Source organism: Melospiza melodia, chromosome 2, assembly GCF_035770615.1.
Source record: "Melospiza melodia melodia isolate bMelMel2 chromosome 2, bMelMel2.pri, whole genome shotgun sequence".
Classification (NCBI taxonomy): Eukaryota; Metazoa; Chordata; class Aves; order Passeriformes; family Passerellidae; genus Melospiza; species Melospiza melodia.
The window spans coordinates 100675919-100690365 of NC_086195.1; the positions used below are offsets into that span (position 1 = coordinate 100675919).

Genomic DNA, 14447 nt, shown 5'->3' on the forward strand with positions numbered 1-14447 from the left:
AAAATAACTCCATATATATGGTATACAGAAAAACATAATGGTGACAGAAACAAATAGGCTAGTTTAATAGTTGCCTAAAATTATGAATTCATGATCAGGGCTATCCATTTTATTTTAGTAAGGATGGAAGAAAGAGACTCACTTTTGCTCAGAGGTCACATCTGAAAAATTACTCAGATTACTAAAACAGAATTACAGTTAGGAAACAAGCTCAGCTGAGCTCATCAGCCTCTGCAGGATTTCAAGCACATTTGTTTTCAAATAACAAAATGTTTAGAAATTTTGTTTGCATACCTAAAAAGCACTGCTCCAATGTCAAGATTTAGGATCCTTTTACCCTGTCAAAGGTGAAAATTAGAGCTCCTAGTGCCCATATGACACCCTAATCCTGTTTTAAATCTGCATTATTCTGATCCTCCAGATCCTGCATCACAGAAGGGGATCATGGCAGAGACAGGCACTGTCAAGTCCATGCACATTGGTGCAGCCAGAAGCTCCTTGACTGGATATTCATTCCTGTGATGATCACATCCCTAAAATGTAGGCTATCTCCAATGCAATATGTGGTTGCTGGGGGTGCTCCCCAGAGCCATGACCCAACAAAAAATGTAGACTTGCATTTCACAAGCAGACATATACCCTTTCAGTGAAAGGACACATGCCTATTTTCAGCATGAATGACCCTGCTGAAAACAGAGCAGAGTTTACCAACTCACCTCATGAAGCCATTGGCAATCTGTTTGAGGAAGTTAGACCTGCTCCACTGCTGCAACAAGAGAACAGTGAGGGATCCCACTGCTCCACCTCCCCATGGAAACCACATCTCCACTGACAGGGATGCAAAACACATCAGATCCAAAGGACAGTAAGGAGCCATTGACTCGGTGAAAAGAGTCCTTTTAATTCAGGTAATAAATGCATCATGGGTTTCAGGTATGGTTTATGCATTTCCTTGCAAAGTCACAAACTACAGTGCAATCAGGGACCATGGTACAGAATTGCCTCTTTTCACAGATGCCATCAACAAATTTGAACTTGTAATCAAATACCTAAAGCTCTGTTCTGGAAGTGGCAGCATCACAGTATCTAACTCATTTGTGAGCATGGGGTAACCCCCTCTCATTGCAACAGCAATGAATACCAATATGGAAACCATTTTAAATGGCATTGATTAAAAAAATGCCACTATTATCCATATGATATTGTAATATACTCTACTGCTGCTAAAGTCAACTTTTACTACATAGATGGGAAAATCAACTAATTTTATTTATTTTTTTAATTTATGAAGTGGATTTCTAATGTTGTCCTGATAAAAAAACCTGAAGCAGAGAAGAGGGAAGGAAATGCCTTTCATATACTGTTACAAAAGGATTTTTAGAAATCTGTCAAAAACATGTATTGCGATGTGGGGACATACTGAAAAAATCCAGAAGGGCTTATGTCCCACCACTTTCCACTAATAGATGACTTGTCATGGTATGGAATCTCAAGGTACTGAGCAGGACATTCAAAAGTGCTACAAGAGAAGGCATAAAAACATTTCTGGTTTGTTTATGATGTTGTCTTTTCATTCCAGGTAAGATTAGAGTATTAAAAAAAAAAAAAAAAAAAAAAAGTAATGACTGAATTTCACATTCACATTTTCTGTAAAACAAAACTGAATGCATTCTTGGCAAATTAATCCTGGTCATTTATCTTGAAGTAGTGCAGCACCCTCATATTCAATCACAAGATTAGCTAACCTGTTGATGCTGAATGCTTTGCTCATTAGGTTGCTGTCTAGAGACATTGAGTGCAAACATTTGTCAAAATAATTACTAAGAACTTTTCTGTACATGTATGCACAGCTAAAAATTTACTAACTGTATTTCTGCTTTAAGAAAAAAATACAATCTTTACAGATAGCAGCAGATATGGTACAAGATTGCTGCTAGCAAGTTATCTTGGTTCATGGTTTAAATATTTAAGATGCTAAGTCTCAGAATTGCAAAAAGTAATCATAAATATTCTTTTTCAGACCAGGCAGAGATGGTAATATTTACTTCTTAAATAGCAGTATTTTTTCATTATTAGACCTCAAAACACAACTAATTAATGGCTCATATACTTTTCATAAAATGATTCTGAAGTGCCATAAACTTTGATGAGATTGCTTCAGACAGTTAAGTGAGCAGGATTTGGCCCTGCTCCGTCATATCCTTTGCTGGATAGAATACAATTGATTTTATGTGTTTGCAGGCATGAGCAGAAAATATATGGTGACAAATTGGAAGTTGGTAGCTGCCCAGACAAGGTTTCTCTGGAATATGCAATATGGCTGTATTATTTCTGGCACTATCATTTTGCTTCTGCATGCCATATACAACCATATTGTTGCAAAATTGCATATGGGGAACACAAGATAACAGAATTTGTTGACAAAAAAAATTCTTTAATTCTAATATGAAACACTACCAATTTGGCTTCAAGCTATACATAGTGTATACTATAAATAATATTTGAATACGGCTTTACTGTACACACAGCAGACTTTGTGACTACCAAATATGAAATCTGTATAAAATTTGATAATACCCTTTGAAGTCTATTCTTTGAAGACAGTACTTTAAGTGAAATGAGCTTATTTATAAGTGCTTTTGTAAATGATTTTATGGGAGACACATTTCAAATAGCTTTAAATATCATTTCCACCATGCCACTCTAGCAATTTGAAATAACTATTTATTAAAGAACTCTTTCTCTATTTAGTAAATGAGATAAAGTTAAACAGTGAGATACATTTCATTAGCCTGTAATAAAAAGAGCATTGAAGACAAATGTTGTTAAACACACCAATGTAATTCACATTGAATTTTCTGCTGCGGTTTAATATACAATCTGTATTTTCATGTACTGTATCTGACAGCCTCTAAATTCATTTGTTTGCTGTGGTTCCTTTAAAACATAAATTACAGGAAAGTTTCAGTAAATTAGTTGATCCAAATAATCTTATGAACTGATTAAACTAGAATGGTTTTATTAATTTAGACAAAACTGGCTCCTCTCCATCCCTTTAAGCCGATCTACAAAAAGGCCTACCTGGATGTTAGTCAGAAGGGTCTCTATGGAGGACAATCCATCAGGGAATAGAAAAGGAGATGGAAAACCCGGAGGTAGTGGTTGCCCATGCCCAGTTAGAGAAAGTTTGTCAAGGCTGTCTCTTGCGGTTGGTGTGGAGAGCGGGGTCTCATCTGTATGTGATTGAAACAAAAATATAGAACAAGTTACGCTTGTCTGTTTTTATTAGACCTCAGTAATGGCTTCCCTAGTGGTTTCCAGAACATTTATTGCAAATTGGTTCCTGCTATCAGGAGAAAATGCTTTCTGCTGAATTTTCTTTAATGAAAAAGCTGTGGAGATACAACAAGATAACATTAATGAGTAACTTTATAAGCCTTTTAAATGCAGTCTCTAATGAGACTGAGTTTACAGTGCCATAGAATCTTTTTAAAACAAATATTATCTCACATATACTTGTGATAATATATTCAGGCTGACTTTATGGGCACCTTCCCAATTATCTCATTTTAGTTTGTGCTCTATTTGGATTGACAATAGAATATTTTCTAGCATGACATATATTTTGTATATGAGAACTATTTGAATACGAGGCTTCCCATACAATTAACCCTTCCCGCTCTTAATGGTTTCACTTATAGCTCAGATGATTTTGCAACGCCAAGAAAAGCTCCTCAATACATTTTTCATCAAGAAAATACACCTGATTGCCACAATTAAAACATGCTCTAAAAAGTACATGAAATTAATAGCACAGTAACAATCACTGGCCTATTTTTTTTTTTTAAGCATGGACATCTTCTAACAATTAGCGCTGAACTCCTTAGCAGGATCTTTGTAAAAATCAGATCTGATTGCTTCTGACACCACAACGGGAAAAACTTGCACAGCTTGAAGACTTCTAAGATTAAAGTTTCACAGATAATCTGTGAACAGATTAAGAAGTGGAAAAAAAATACACCCAACCCCCCCCCCCCCCCCCCAGTTAATAGAAACTTCAATAACCTCATTTGTGGGTTTTTTTCAAAATTTTTTTTTTTTTTTTTACTTTCTGGAATATTTTTAGGCTACTGCTGATATGATATAGAAATTTAGGCCAATTTCTTTGCACCAGATGTTAATCTGAATTCTTCAAAAGGAAAACTATCTATACATATATATATATAGATACACGTATCTATATATACTCTTCTTACCAAGGGCTCAGTCATTAAGTGACACATATTGATGTATCTCAGTACAATGCCAGGACATCAGAATGTACCCCAGCTTTCATGCAGATTCTGCACAGCTGTACGACTACAAAGGAGTTTATCAGACTCACTTCCTTCCATTTTGGCTTTGACCATTGTAAGTTATATACCTTTTGGGGTAGTCAGATTTCTCTTTATTTATTTATTCAATTATAGTTTCAATAATGGATGTACTTCTCTATTTACTTTATCAGGTACATTAAAATTGTATCTAAAAGTTGATCCTAGTTGCCAAAAAGAGCTCTCTCTTGGACCGAATGCAGTATTGTCTTAAATGGACATAGTCTAGGACCATGAAAATTGAAATCTGCAGTAACAAAAGGTTAGAGTGTTGATGACCACAGGATGAGACATTCATAGCCCAAAGTCCCAGTTCATTCCAACAGTCCCCATCACCATTCCTACAGATGGAAGCAACCTCTATTAACCACATTCAGGTGCAGATTTCTTGTCCCATCTCCTCACCAGTTCTGTCATGCTGTACCCATAATTCTGGTAAAACATAACACTGTAAAACCCAGTATTTACAGTGCTAAAGGAAGAGCTTTTCCTACCATGTCCTTCCACAGAACTACCCAAACAGGCATTTGGACATCTGCTGCTGGGCTGGTACCACTCAGGTCTTTTATAGCCAGTGGAAAGAAGCAGATGCCACTTCAAGGTCCATCTGAACTCTCACAGGCATCAACTGCAGGAAGAGGCAAATCTTCCTCTAGAAGATTTCTGCCTGTTGACTGTAAGAGAAACCTAAGATGACTGCTCAGATGGAAAGATCTGCTCTTGGGAAGATCCTATACTGGGCTGTTTTTCCTACTTCCCTGTGTCTCAGGCTGAGGACAGACTACACAAGGAGTAAGAGCGTTCCTTATGCCCTGTTTGTCACAATTCATGCCACAATTACTGCTTTCTCATAAAGTCATCATTCTAAAGTTTTCCAGTTTGAAGTTACTGAAAGGAATTAATGTTGACTAAGGAAAGCTTCAGACCTTTGAGAGTCATAAAGGAGTTTTTCAGCTATATTTAAATTTTCCAGTCATGTTACAGAGTGCTGGGGAAAAAACTGGCTCTAGATCTCTGAACCATTTCCTGAGATTCAAAGCAGGCTCTGAAAAACATACTATGTGGATGTATCCTCTGTACTCATGCTACCCCCAAAGCAGCATGAACAGCTCTGTAGTAATTTTGTAGTAACATACTAAAATTTGGCCCTAAATATGAGTATTTTCTTTCCAATTTTAAAATATTATAGATATATTCACCACATCATTAGAAAAAATAAATTATATATTCCTGGTATTGAAAACTAGCTCAGCTCAACTTCTCCACTCCTATTCTAGTGTGAAGAATCATTAGCAAATGGTTTATTCCAAACTGCTGCCAAAATTTTTATGCTTTCATTAATCAAAAGTGATAAGCCAAAACTTAAACAAAACTACTTAGACAATATATTTATAAACAGTCCATAATACTATTTTATAGCTGCAAACTTTTTCCTCTAGCGAAAATATGGCTTCCCCAAATGATTTCTACCCAAAATTAAGAAGCCAAAAAATTAAAAAAAAAAAAAAAACCTCTTCCATGGTTACATTCTTAAAGATTTTTGGGTAGAGATTTCTTTGTATCAGTAGTTTCAGTGAAGGTATTGCTCTCGCATGATACAGCAGGAAAGAGTCGAATCACTAGTATGCACGGTGAAGTTTATTCATATAAATGAGAAAGGAAACTGAAAAGAATAATTTTCCTCTGGGTTTGCCAGGAAAATGGATCAATGACCCCCTTCTTTCTAAGGCTACTTGGAATCTTACTGATATTTTAGGTCTGAAATTGTCAAAATATTTTAAGATATACTAGATAATACTGACCCACTTAAAAGCTCTGTAAGCCTTAATTAACTCAAAAACTGCTCTTCCATGCAATGGCTGAGATACAGAGAGCTCCTAACACAGACCTTGTAATATAATTTATGCAAGAGATCAATTTTTTTACTGTATTACTACTTTACAATTTATTTAATCTTATGCTTGCTGTACTCTGTGCATGCTCAACACATTAAGTTTGCAAAGATTTTTTAACAATGTGTGGCATGGTTTTGCAATAGGCAAAGAAACTCAAAAAATAGTAGAATGATATGAATTCAAAGTAACATCCAAATCATTATGTTATAATAAATAACAGAAACAAATTTACACTGAAGGGTAGGACTAGAGAGTTGAACTTACTCTGAACTCGTTTTATTGAAATATCAACTCAGAAAAAAAAAGTCGGACTAATGTGACTTTGTTTTCTTGATGTCCCATGTGAAATAAACTTTGAGTGTGAGTATGTTTGAAACACAGCAAATGTACATATTATACACAGGAAGCGTGGATATTTGTGGATGTGAGATAAGCAATGATTGAGGGAATCTTAAAAAAATGCATTTTTAAGAAAAACCACACAGTAAACACAGCCAATTAAAACATAACCACATATCTTAGTAGCAAAATTATATGACCTCTTGTTTTTAAAAATTTTTAAAATACTTAATTGCTGCAAAAGTCCTCTTCTCTCAAAGGGATGAGATATCTTTTGTTTCCAAAGAATCATTAGCCTAACATCTTTTAAACTGCTGCAAAGGAACTACTAATGCTCCTCTTACACTACTGGCAGGGCAATGCTGCAAAATGATGAGCCCTTGCTGGGAAACAGAGATTTGGTATTTTCAATCTAAACACATCAAAGGAAGCGTTAGAAGAGAAGTCAGGGCAAAAGGGGAAATAGGGTCAATCTACAACTCCATTGTCAGAGTGAGGAGCACAACAATGAAAAGAAAGAGGGGGAAAAAAAGAAAGAACAAGGCGGAACAAAGAAGTGTCCGGGCCTGCCTTGGTTTGTGCTGGGAACTGAGATGTTATAAATTAACAAATAAACAAGGATAGGACAAGCTGTTACCCAAGCCTCTACAGTATCCAGGCAGAGATGAATATGTGTCTTGACATATGAACTAAATCACCATAATAGGCAAGTCCGAATGTGACACGTATCTTTAAAATATTTGTAAATGCTACAACCACTCTATCCATTGTTCCTCAATTTCCAAAATTCACCTGGTTTTGTTCAAACCAGATTTTATCTGTAAACAGCAGCTGGTTTGGGCCAAATACAACAAACATATTTCACTGTATTTGGTTTGTTGCCATTCTATTTTATTCTTTCTCCAGATAACATGGAAACAGACATCCTGGAAGCTGTGACAGCTATTTAAACAATAATGGATGAATAGAGGTAGCCATTCTCTTGTCTTTGTTCTTAAAAGCAAATAGGATAAGTTCACACTAGTCACCAATCAAACTGGAAAATATTGATATTGCCAGGATTTGAAAGCAAGCAATAATAGCTGGCTGAAAAAAACTCTATACAGATTCCTGCCATTCTCTAATCATGTCATGCTTTTTTTGCAATGCATCTTGAGGCTTTCTGTTCTCTGCAAAATATTCCACATGTATTTGTTCCTAACACAGGCTCACTCTCACCATTTGAATGATGAAAGAGGATTCTGATTCCACTTTTTATTACCATAAATCTGGGGCATACATTTTTCTACATTGTAGAAACAATCTATTCCATTTGGCTTAGTATTATTTTGGTTTACGTTGTCAAACACTCTTTAGGACAAAGCTTTATATTTCATTCTTTGTCGCTGTTGGATGTTTCAAGTGTGAGAAACTTTTCTGTTTTAATTGATCCGTAATTCTTGATTTATATTAACGCAAAAGAACAAGGGGTCCCATAATCTCAATTGAAATATTTAATAGCTTCAGGCAGATAAAAACAAAGAAAGATATGAACAAATAGATAAAATCCTCTTGACCAGTTTCCATACGATTTGGCTGCTTTATAGATTTGGTCATTCAAGATTAACCCCACGTGTAACTGGGGCCAATGCAAGATTACTGTGAAGGATGTTACCAACTATAAAAGGAATGTACTGAAACTCTTATAAAACCCTTATGAATATATCAAAAGAGTTATATGTATATATATTTTATAAGAGTTACATATATAAACTCCTTTTATATTTTTTTTAATCTACAATTTATTTGTAGATAATTTTAATCTACAATTGATTCTACTTATTTTTATACAAACAACAGTTCTCCAGGACACCCAAATACTCTGAAATTAAAACATTTGCAACTGTGGCAGCTGGAAATTAGGAAGGAATTATCAAATATTCAAATAGACTGACTGACCAGTCAATGCTTCTGCAACACTTCAAAGAGGCTGGTGCTCTCACAGTAAATAATACCATTGCAAATGCTGTCCACTGAGTTCTGCTTCTTGGACTGGCATGTTTGCCTAAGGACTTTGGGAGTAGCAGCTCTCTTATAATGAAATATGACTAAAAATTAAAAAATTAAAAAGCTACATGGAAAGGATCACAGCTAAGTTTCTTGAATGTCTATGTTACACAAATTGGCTTTGCACCTGATGTAGTTGCATATATTTGTGCAAGTAGGTCTTACAGAACGCATCCATCTTTGTACCAAGTCTACCATTGTGGCCCATTTTCCCAAGTGGCATGGCTTCCAAATATGTGGACCTTCCCTTGATGTAAAGAACTACACAGGAATAAAAAAACATAATAACTTCATATTATGTGCTCACTTTGGAGGTAGGTTCAGATGCAGGACTTTCCTGCCAACAATAAGACTCATATTTTCCTGACAGTTTCTGAGATATTAACCACTGAAAACTTCATGTACTAACTGGATGCTTTTCCTTTGTGGGGAAAAAAAAACAATTAATAAATTTCCAGTATTTCTTTAATTCTTCTAAAGAACATGCAGATTTACAGATGATCTCTGCACATCATTCTTCACTACTGCACAGGATAATTGAGAATACTGCAGTTGGAGTTGCCTCAATAATGGCAAATTAGAAGCAGATGGAGAATCAGTTGAACAAAACTTTTGGGATCAGTCTATCTCCAAGGGTTAGTGGTACCCCTTCTCTGCTGATCCCTTGTAAACCAACTTACCTATAAGCATAGAGGAGGAAAAAAAGGAATGTATTGCTGGTTGGAATAAGGACATGGAGGGCTGGAAATAGAGAGAACTTGACAAAAGGCAGGGAGTAATCAAGAAGTGAGGAAAGAGAAAGTTGAGATTATAGGGAAGGACACTCATGGTGGCCAAACACTTTGGAAAGGAATAATAGGAGTGGGATTATGAGGTGAAGGAGGAGAGGAGAAAGACTGCCCAGGAGCAAGAAATTTATATTGACTCAACAAGAAATAAAAGAGCTAAACTGTTGTTTTTCACATACAACAGATTTTACACAAATAATTCTTGTGGTATTTCAAGAATTTTAGTTGAATGTAAGTGACATTTACAGCTGTCAAAGCAAATATATAAAACACATTCTCTAAAGATCGCCTATTTTAATTTGTTAAGGAATTATGGGTACAGCATCACTAAAAATGAATGGAAAGAGCTGGCAATAGATATTCAAAAAGCAAAAATGTAATTAGTGGTGATGTTCCAGCTGTGAGGATTTCTTCAGGCTTTTTGGACTAGATCAAGTTGAGTTTATTCTTCATTTTACATGTCCCTAGGAGGGCCTCAGAGTCAATCAGCACAACTTATCTAATTTTCTCTTTCAATAAAAGGATTATTTTAATAACCTATATCTTATTTTGCAGCCTATTACTGATTAGGGCTGGGTCAAGCAGTATTAGCTTATTTATTTATTCTAAGGATTTCACAATATTCTAGAATAAATTATCATTCCTATTTTTAAACAAATATATTTTACCATAGAATGGAATGCTAAAATGCCAATGGTATTTCTGTTCTGTGTACTTTGGCATCATAACACATAACAGGCAAAACAAAATTACATGGTTTCTCCGTCCTCATAATAAAAAGTATCCTGTTTACTCACAGATTTTTTTCACACAATTTTTTAATGATTGATCACAAAAAAAGAAGGAATGGGATAGTCAGGGATGATTCTGTATATACCATAAAACACATATAGCTTCAACACCTGACAGTAACAATCATTAACTCTGAACAAATTAAGAATTTAACTCTAAATTCGTAAAGATGAAATTATTGTTAAAAGATGACATGGTTGTTAAAAAGCTGTTCTAAATATTTTTATAACATTTCCATAATATATTAGTATAAAAAGAAGGCATTTTATAATTTTATGACCTGCAGTTTTTAATTGTAAGAACTATGCCCATTATTTCTTTTTTAAAGATCCTTATACGATAATGGCAAGAATCAGATGCAGGGTATGGCCATCTGTGCTTTGGGAGCTGTAAAAATATAAATGTATTTTACTGGTTTATGTCAAACATCCCAATTAGTACTCTGCTAACTCCACTCCACCAGCCAGGCAGCAGAGTGCTAAAAAGAATGTTCCTTGGCTTTGAAGCAATTCTATGAGAACGGCTTAGATGCATATATGCACACAGAGGGTCTGCAAATGTGTTTCCCTATGGGTTCACAAGAGTCCTCCTTCTCAGCTTCTTCCAAAGTTGCATTGAGGGGTGACTATGATCATCTATGCAGTGAAGGGATATTTGGTTAGGAAATCAAACCCCAACACTGACAAAACCAGCTATTTAATCTCTTTATTGCGCTGGCTCAGAAGCTGGCTCCCTGATCATATATCCAGCTTTCCTAATACACGCTGAATCAAATGATCAAGCCAAGTATTTTCAGTCTAAGCTAAAATCCTGATTAACATCAAACTTCAAATTAGGGACTGGACTTTAGGGCTGCATAATGAATGTATTGTAAACCAAACCTCACATTTTCAAAATTACGGACATAAATATGCACAACTCAACTGATAAAAGCAATACACAAGGCATTGCATCCACAGTATGCATACTTATTTTTGTGCTGCCCATTCCTCCCTTTAACTGCCTCCATATGGCTACTGCAAAATGCAGAAAAGAACATTACAGACAATATAACAATTGCATTTTGCTAGATTTTATTGGATCATTTCAAGGGCCACATGATTTGTATTAATAATCCTCCGGACATGTTTCATGAAAGTTGAAAAGCATCTATTATTGGGGGATTTAAGGTGATTTAAAAATAAGGAATATCAACAATATTAGCATTTTTTTCATTGTCATCTAAAATAACAGCACTCCTCTTTTGTAAGTGTAACAGTAGTAAGAAGGGAGTTTTTGATAAGAGCACAGCTGGTAACTTGTAATTCTCTCAAGATGAAGGGTTTATGTTAATACCTGGAACTGCATTGTATTCGCACTACTTTCCTTGGTCTATGTTCAGTTAATATTTCTAATATTCATCCTCTTCAGGAAAAAAACCAAAAAGCCAGTGTTTTCAAGCAGTCCATATCTAGCTATGTTGCAATTATGGGGGCCTGAGTATTAATGCTCCTGCTACCTTGTCACATGGCACATGTTCTTGGTAATCTGCTGACAGCATGAATCAGATGCCCGAAAAGAAAATGAATATATGGTAATGTGTCTGAGCAACACTCGTCAGCTGTCACTCATTCAGCAACTCATAACCTGTCCCATACCCTCATCCCCAGAGTGCTGGCAAGCAGATGAGGTTGACCAAGCATGCTTGGCATCTGGTGTAAAGTGGCAGCACAGAAGTCAGCAGTACTGCATTTCACAAATAAATAAATATGTCAGAGAAGTCCAACAGAGAAGGCAAAAGAGGTTTAAACACTTCTCATTTATGGCAACTCATACTGCTCATCTGTCCCTGCAGAAAAATGTTTATCTGGTCAGAACATGTAAAACTGGATATATTGATTAATATAACTGCTTTGTTTAAGTGAATATTCTTACAGAATACTGTCATGTTTCTTTTTATGAAAATGAGAAATCTCATCTTTTGATAAATAAATAAAATGTCCACAGGCACTGCTTTTTGCAGAAAAAAACAAAACAAAAAAATCATATATACTCATATTCTCTTCATTTTCCTGCAAGATCATATTAACTGCCCTTGATTTTAATAATATCTTTAACAAAAGGTATACTAGTAATTATCTCTAATATTTGGACTTATAACACAAGGACCAGTGAATAAGATGACCAGCCTAAAATGCACAACAAACAAGACAGAAACATGTTAAGGAAAGCTGTTCCTGAGATTTTGCCTTGCCAAAATTCCTGCCCTGGATGTATTAGTGCCAAAGATGCCAATAAAATAAAATAATCAGGAACCAAATCAGATGGACTCAGCTGACACAGCTGTATGGGGCTACTGAGCAATGGGTTCAGGAATTTGTGAACACACAGTGAAAAGTTTCAAATGCTTTGGAAATGCAGGGGAAGGAGCTATGCTTTGAAAACAAAGTACTGAAGGGATGGTGCTGGTCCAGGCCTGCAGTCAGCCTTCTGAGAGGTTAAGGGAACAGGTGTTCCAGCACCAGTAGTTCAGCAAAGTGTCCAATCTTTGCCCGAGCACACAAATGGCAACACACACTTTTTACAGAAATATGTGATCTAGTAACTCCAGGTCTTAACTCCCTTCACACCTAATACACCAAGTGTTACTGAAAACAAAAGGATGTGAAGCATCCTGTTTTGACAAACTCTCACCAGGAAGGGTACAAAAGGAGTGAGCTGTCTCAATATCATGAAGCAGAGGCTTCTTTTTTGCAGCTGAAACACCAATATTTGCATAAAATAGTATATTTAACTCACTTTTTCCAAATTACTACACAGTATTTTTTGTAGCAGATATAATAAACACCCTTAATGCTTCTGTCTATGGAATGGTTCCAGTACTCAGATGCAAATGTTGTAGACAATAATCGATGTACACAGTTTGGATTATATGGTTATGATATCCTAATAGAAATTTGGCTGTCTGCCTTTGGGAGTTCAATATGAGCTTCATAGTTTACAGCATCAGAAACAATCCTTTACAATATTATAGCCGCATTTCTCAAACCATTGGCTATACGTTATATCCTAATATCTGATTTTCACAGAAATCCATAATAATAAACAAACAAAACTCCTAAACCCCAGAGTGCTCAGAAACAAAATTCAGAATGAAAAGGAATTTTACATCTGATATGATTTCTCTTGCAATTCATTCATCAAACATCTGCAACAAGCTGCCAGAACATGTCCATTAGTGAGATTTCTATGGCATTCACTAGCTTGATGCTCACTGATAGAATAATGTAGAAGTTCTATCTCTAATGTTTTCTGCTCCATTTCAGGCATCCACTTTAAAGTGAGATTTGGCCTGCATATGTTTTCATGTCTTGGAATATGTAATTTATGCTAATATATCAGAATACATATTAGAGAACACAAAAAAAAATCTTTTATGTATTTATGCATTATGAGTCACATTCAGCACTGGTTTAAGATAAAAAATAGTTTGGAGTCATCATGTAACATCAGTTTGGTCTACATTAGCTACAGAAAATTAAAGTATCCTATACAGCAAGCATGCCACACACTTGCCAGTAAATTAAAATCTTTTTGGATCCAGTTTAAAACCTTCATGCTAATTAAATATTTTGTTCAGTCTTTTATCAGCATCATATCATAATATCAAGGAAATATGCCTTGCATCTCCACTATAGGGCCAGCTCTTCTTCCTAATTTTATTTCAAAACTTCTGTAACTGTTTCAATGTTTATGCCAATAATGTAATTGAAAAATTCTTTATTTTAATCCTGAAGCAATTATAAATGTTATGTAACAGAAACAAAACACAAATCCCAAGAGTGGTTCAAAGGTTCTCTAAGACTTTGCAAAATTTATGCATGCGATAATTGCAAATAAACAAAACAGAAGTCAAAAGATCTTTAGCAATATTGTACTGTGAAAACAGTTACTGCCTAAACATACTGAAACAGACTGCACAAGCTTTATTATCTCAACCTGATGATATCATTATATATTTAAGGATAATACTTTTATTCTGTATCCCAATAACAGGTAGGCTTTTAGCCTGTCTAGTAAAAAAAAATCCAAGAGCCACATCAGGAAATGACCACCCTGCATGGTTTTGTGAACTCCTGCACCCAGAAGACTGAGACAGCAACTTAGTGATTTTTTTTGTTCAGATTTTGAAAAGGAAGTCAGTGCTACTGATGAAAGCTGGTTGCATACCAAAT

At 35.4% G+C, this 14447-nt stretch overlaps 1 protein-coding gene across 6 annotated transcripts in view; it reads right to left on the minus strand.

The window, feature by feature from the left end:
• Positions 1-14447, minus strand: part of DACH1 (dachshund family transcription factor 1) — a 352211-nt gene that overhangs the window by 46500 nt on the left and 291264 nt on the right. For all 6 annotated transcript variants that reach the window (XM_063149417.1, XM_063149419.1, XM_063149418.1 and 3 more), the window contains one exon: positions 3082-3233. In XM_063149417.1, coding sequence (XP_063005487.1) covers positions 3082-3233 — 152 coding nt within the window. The remainder of the gene's footprint in view (positions 1-3081; positions 3234-14447) is intronic.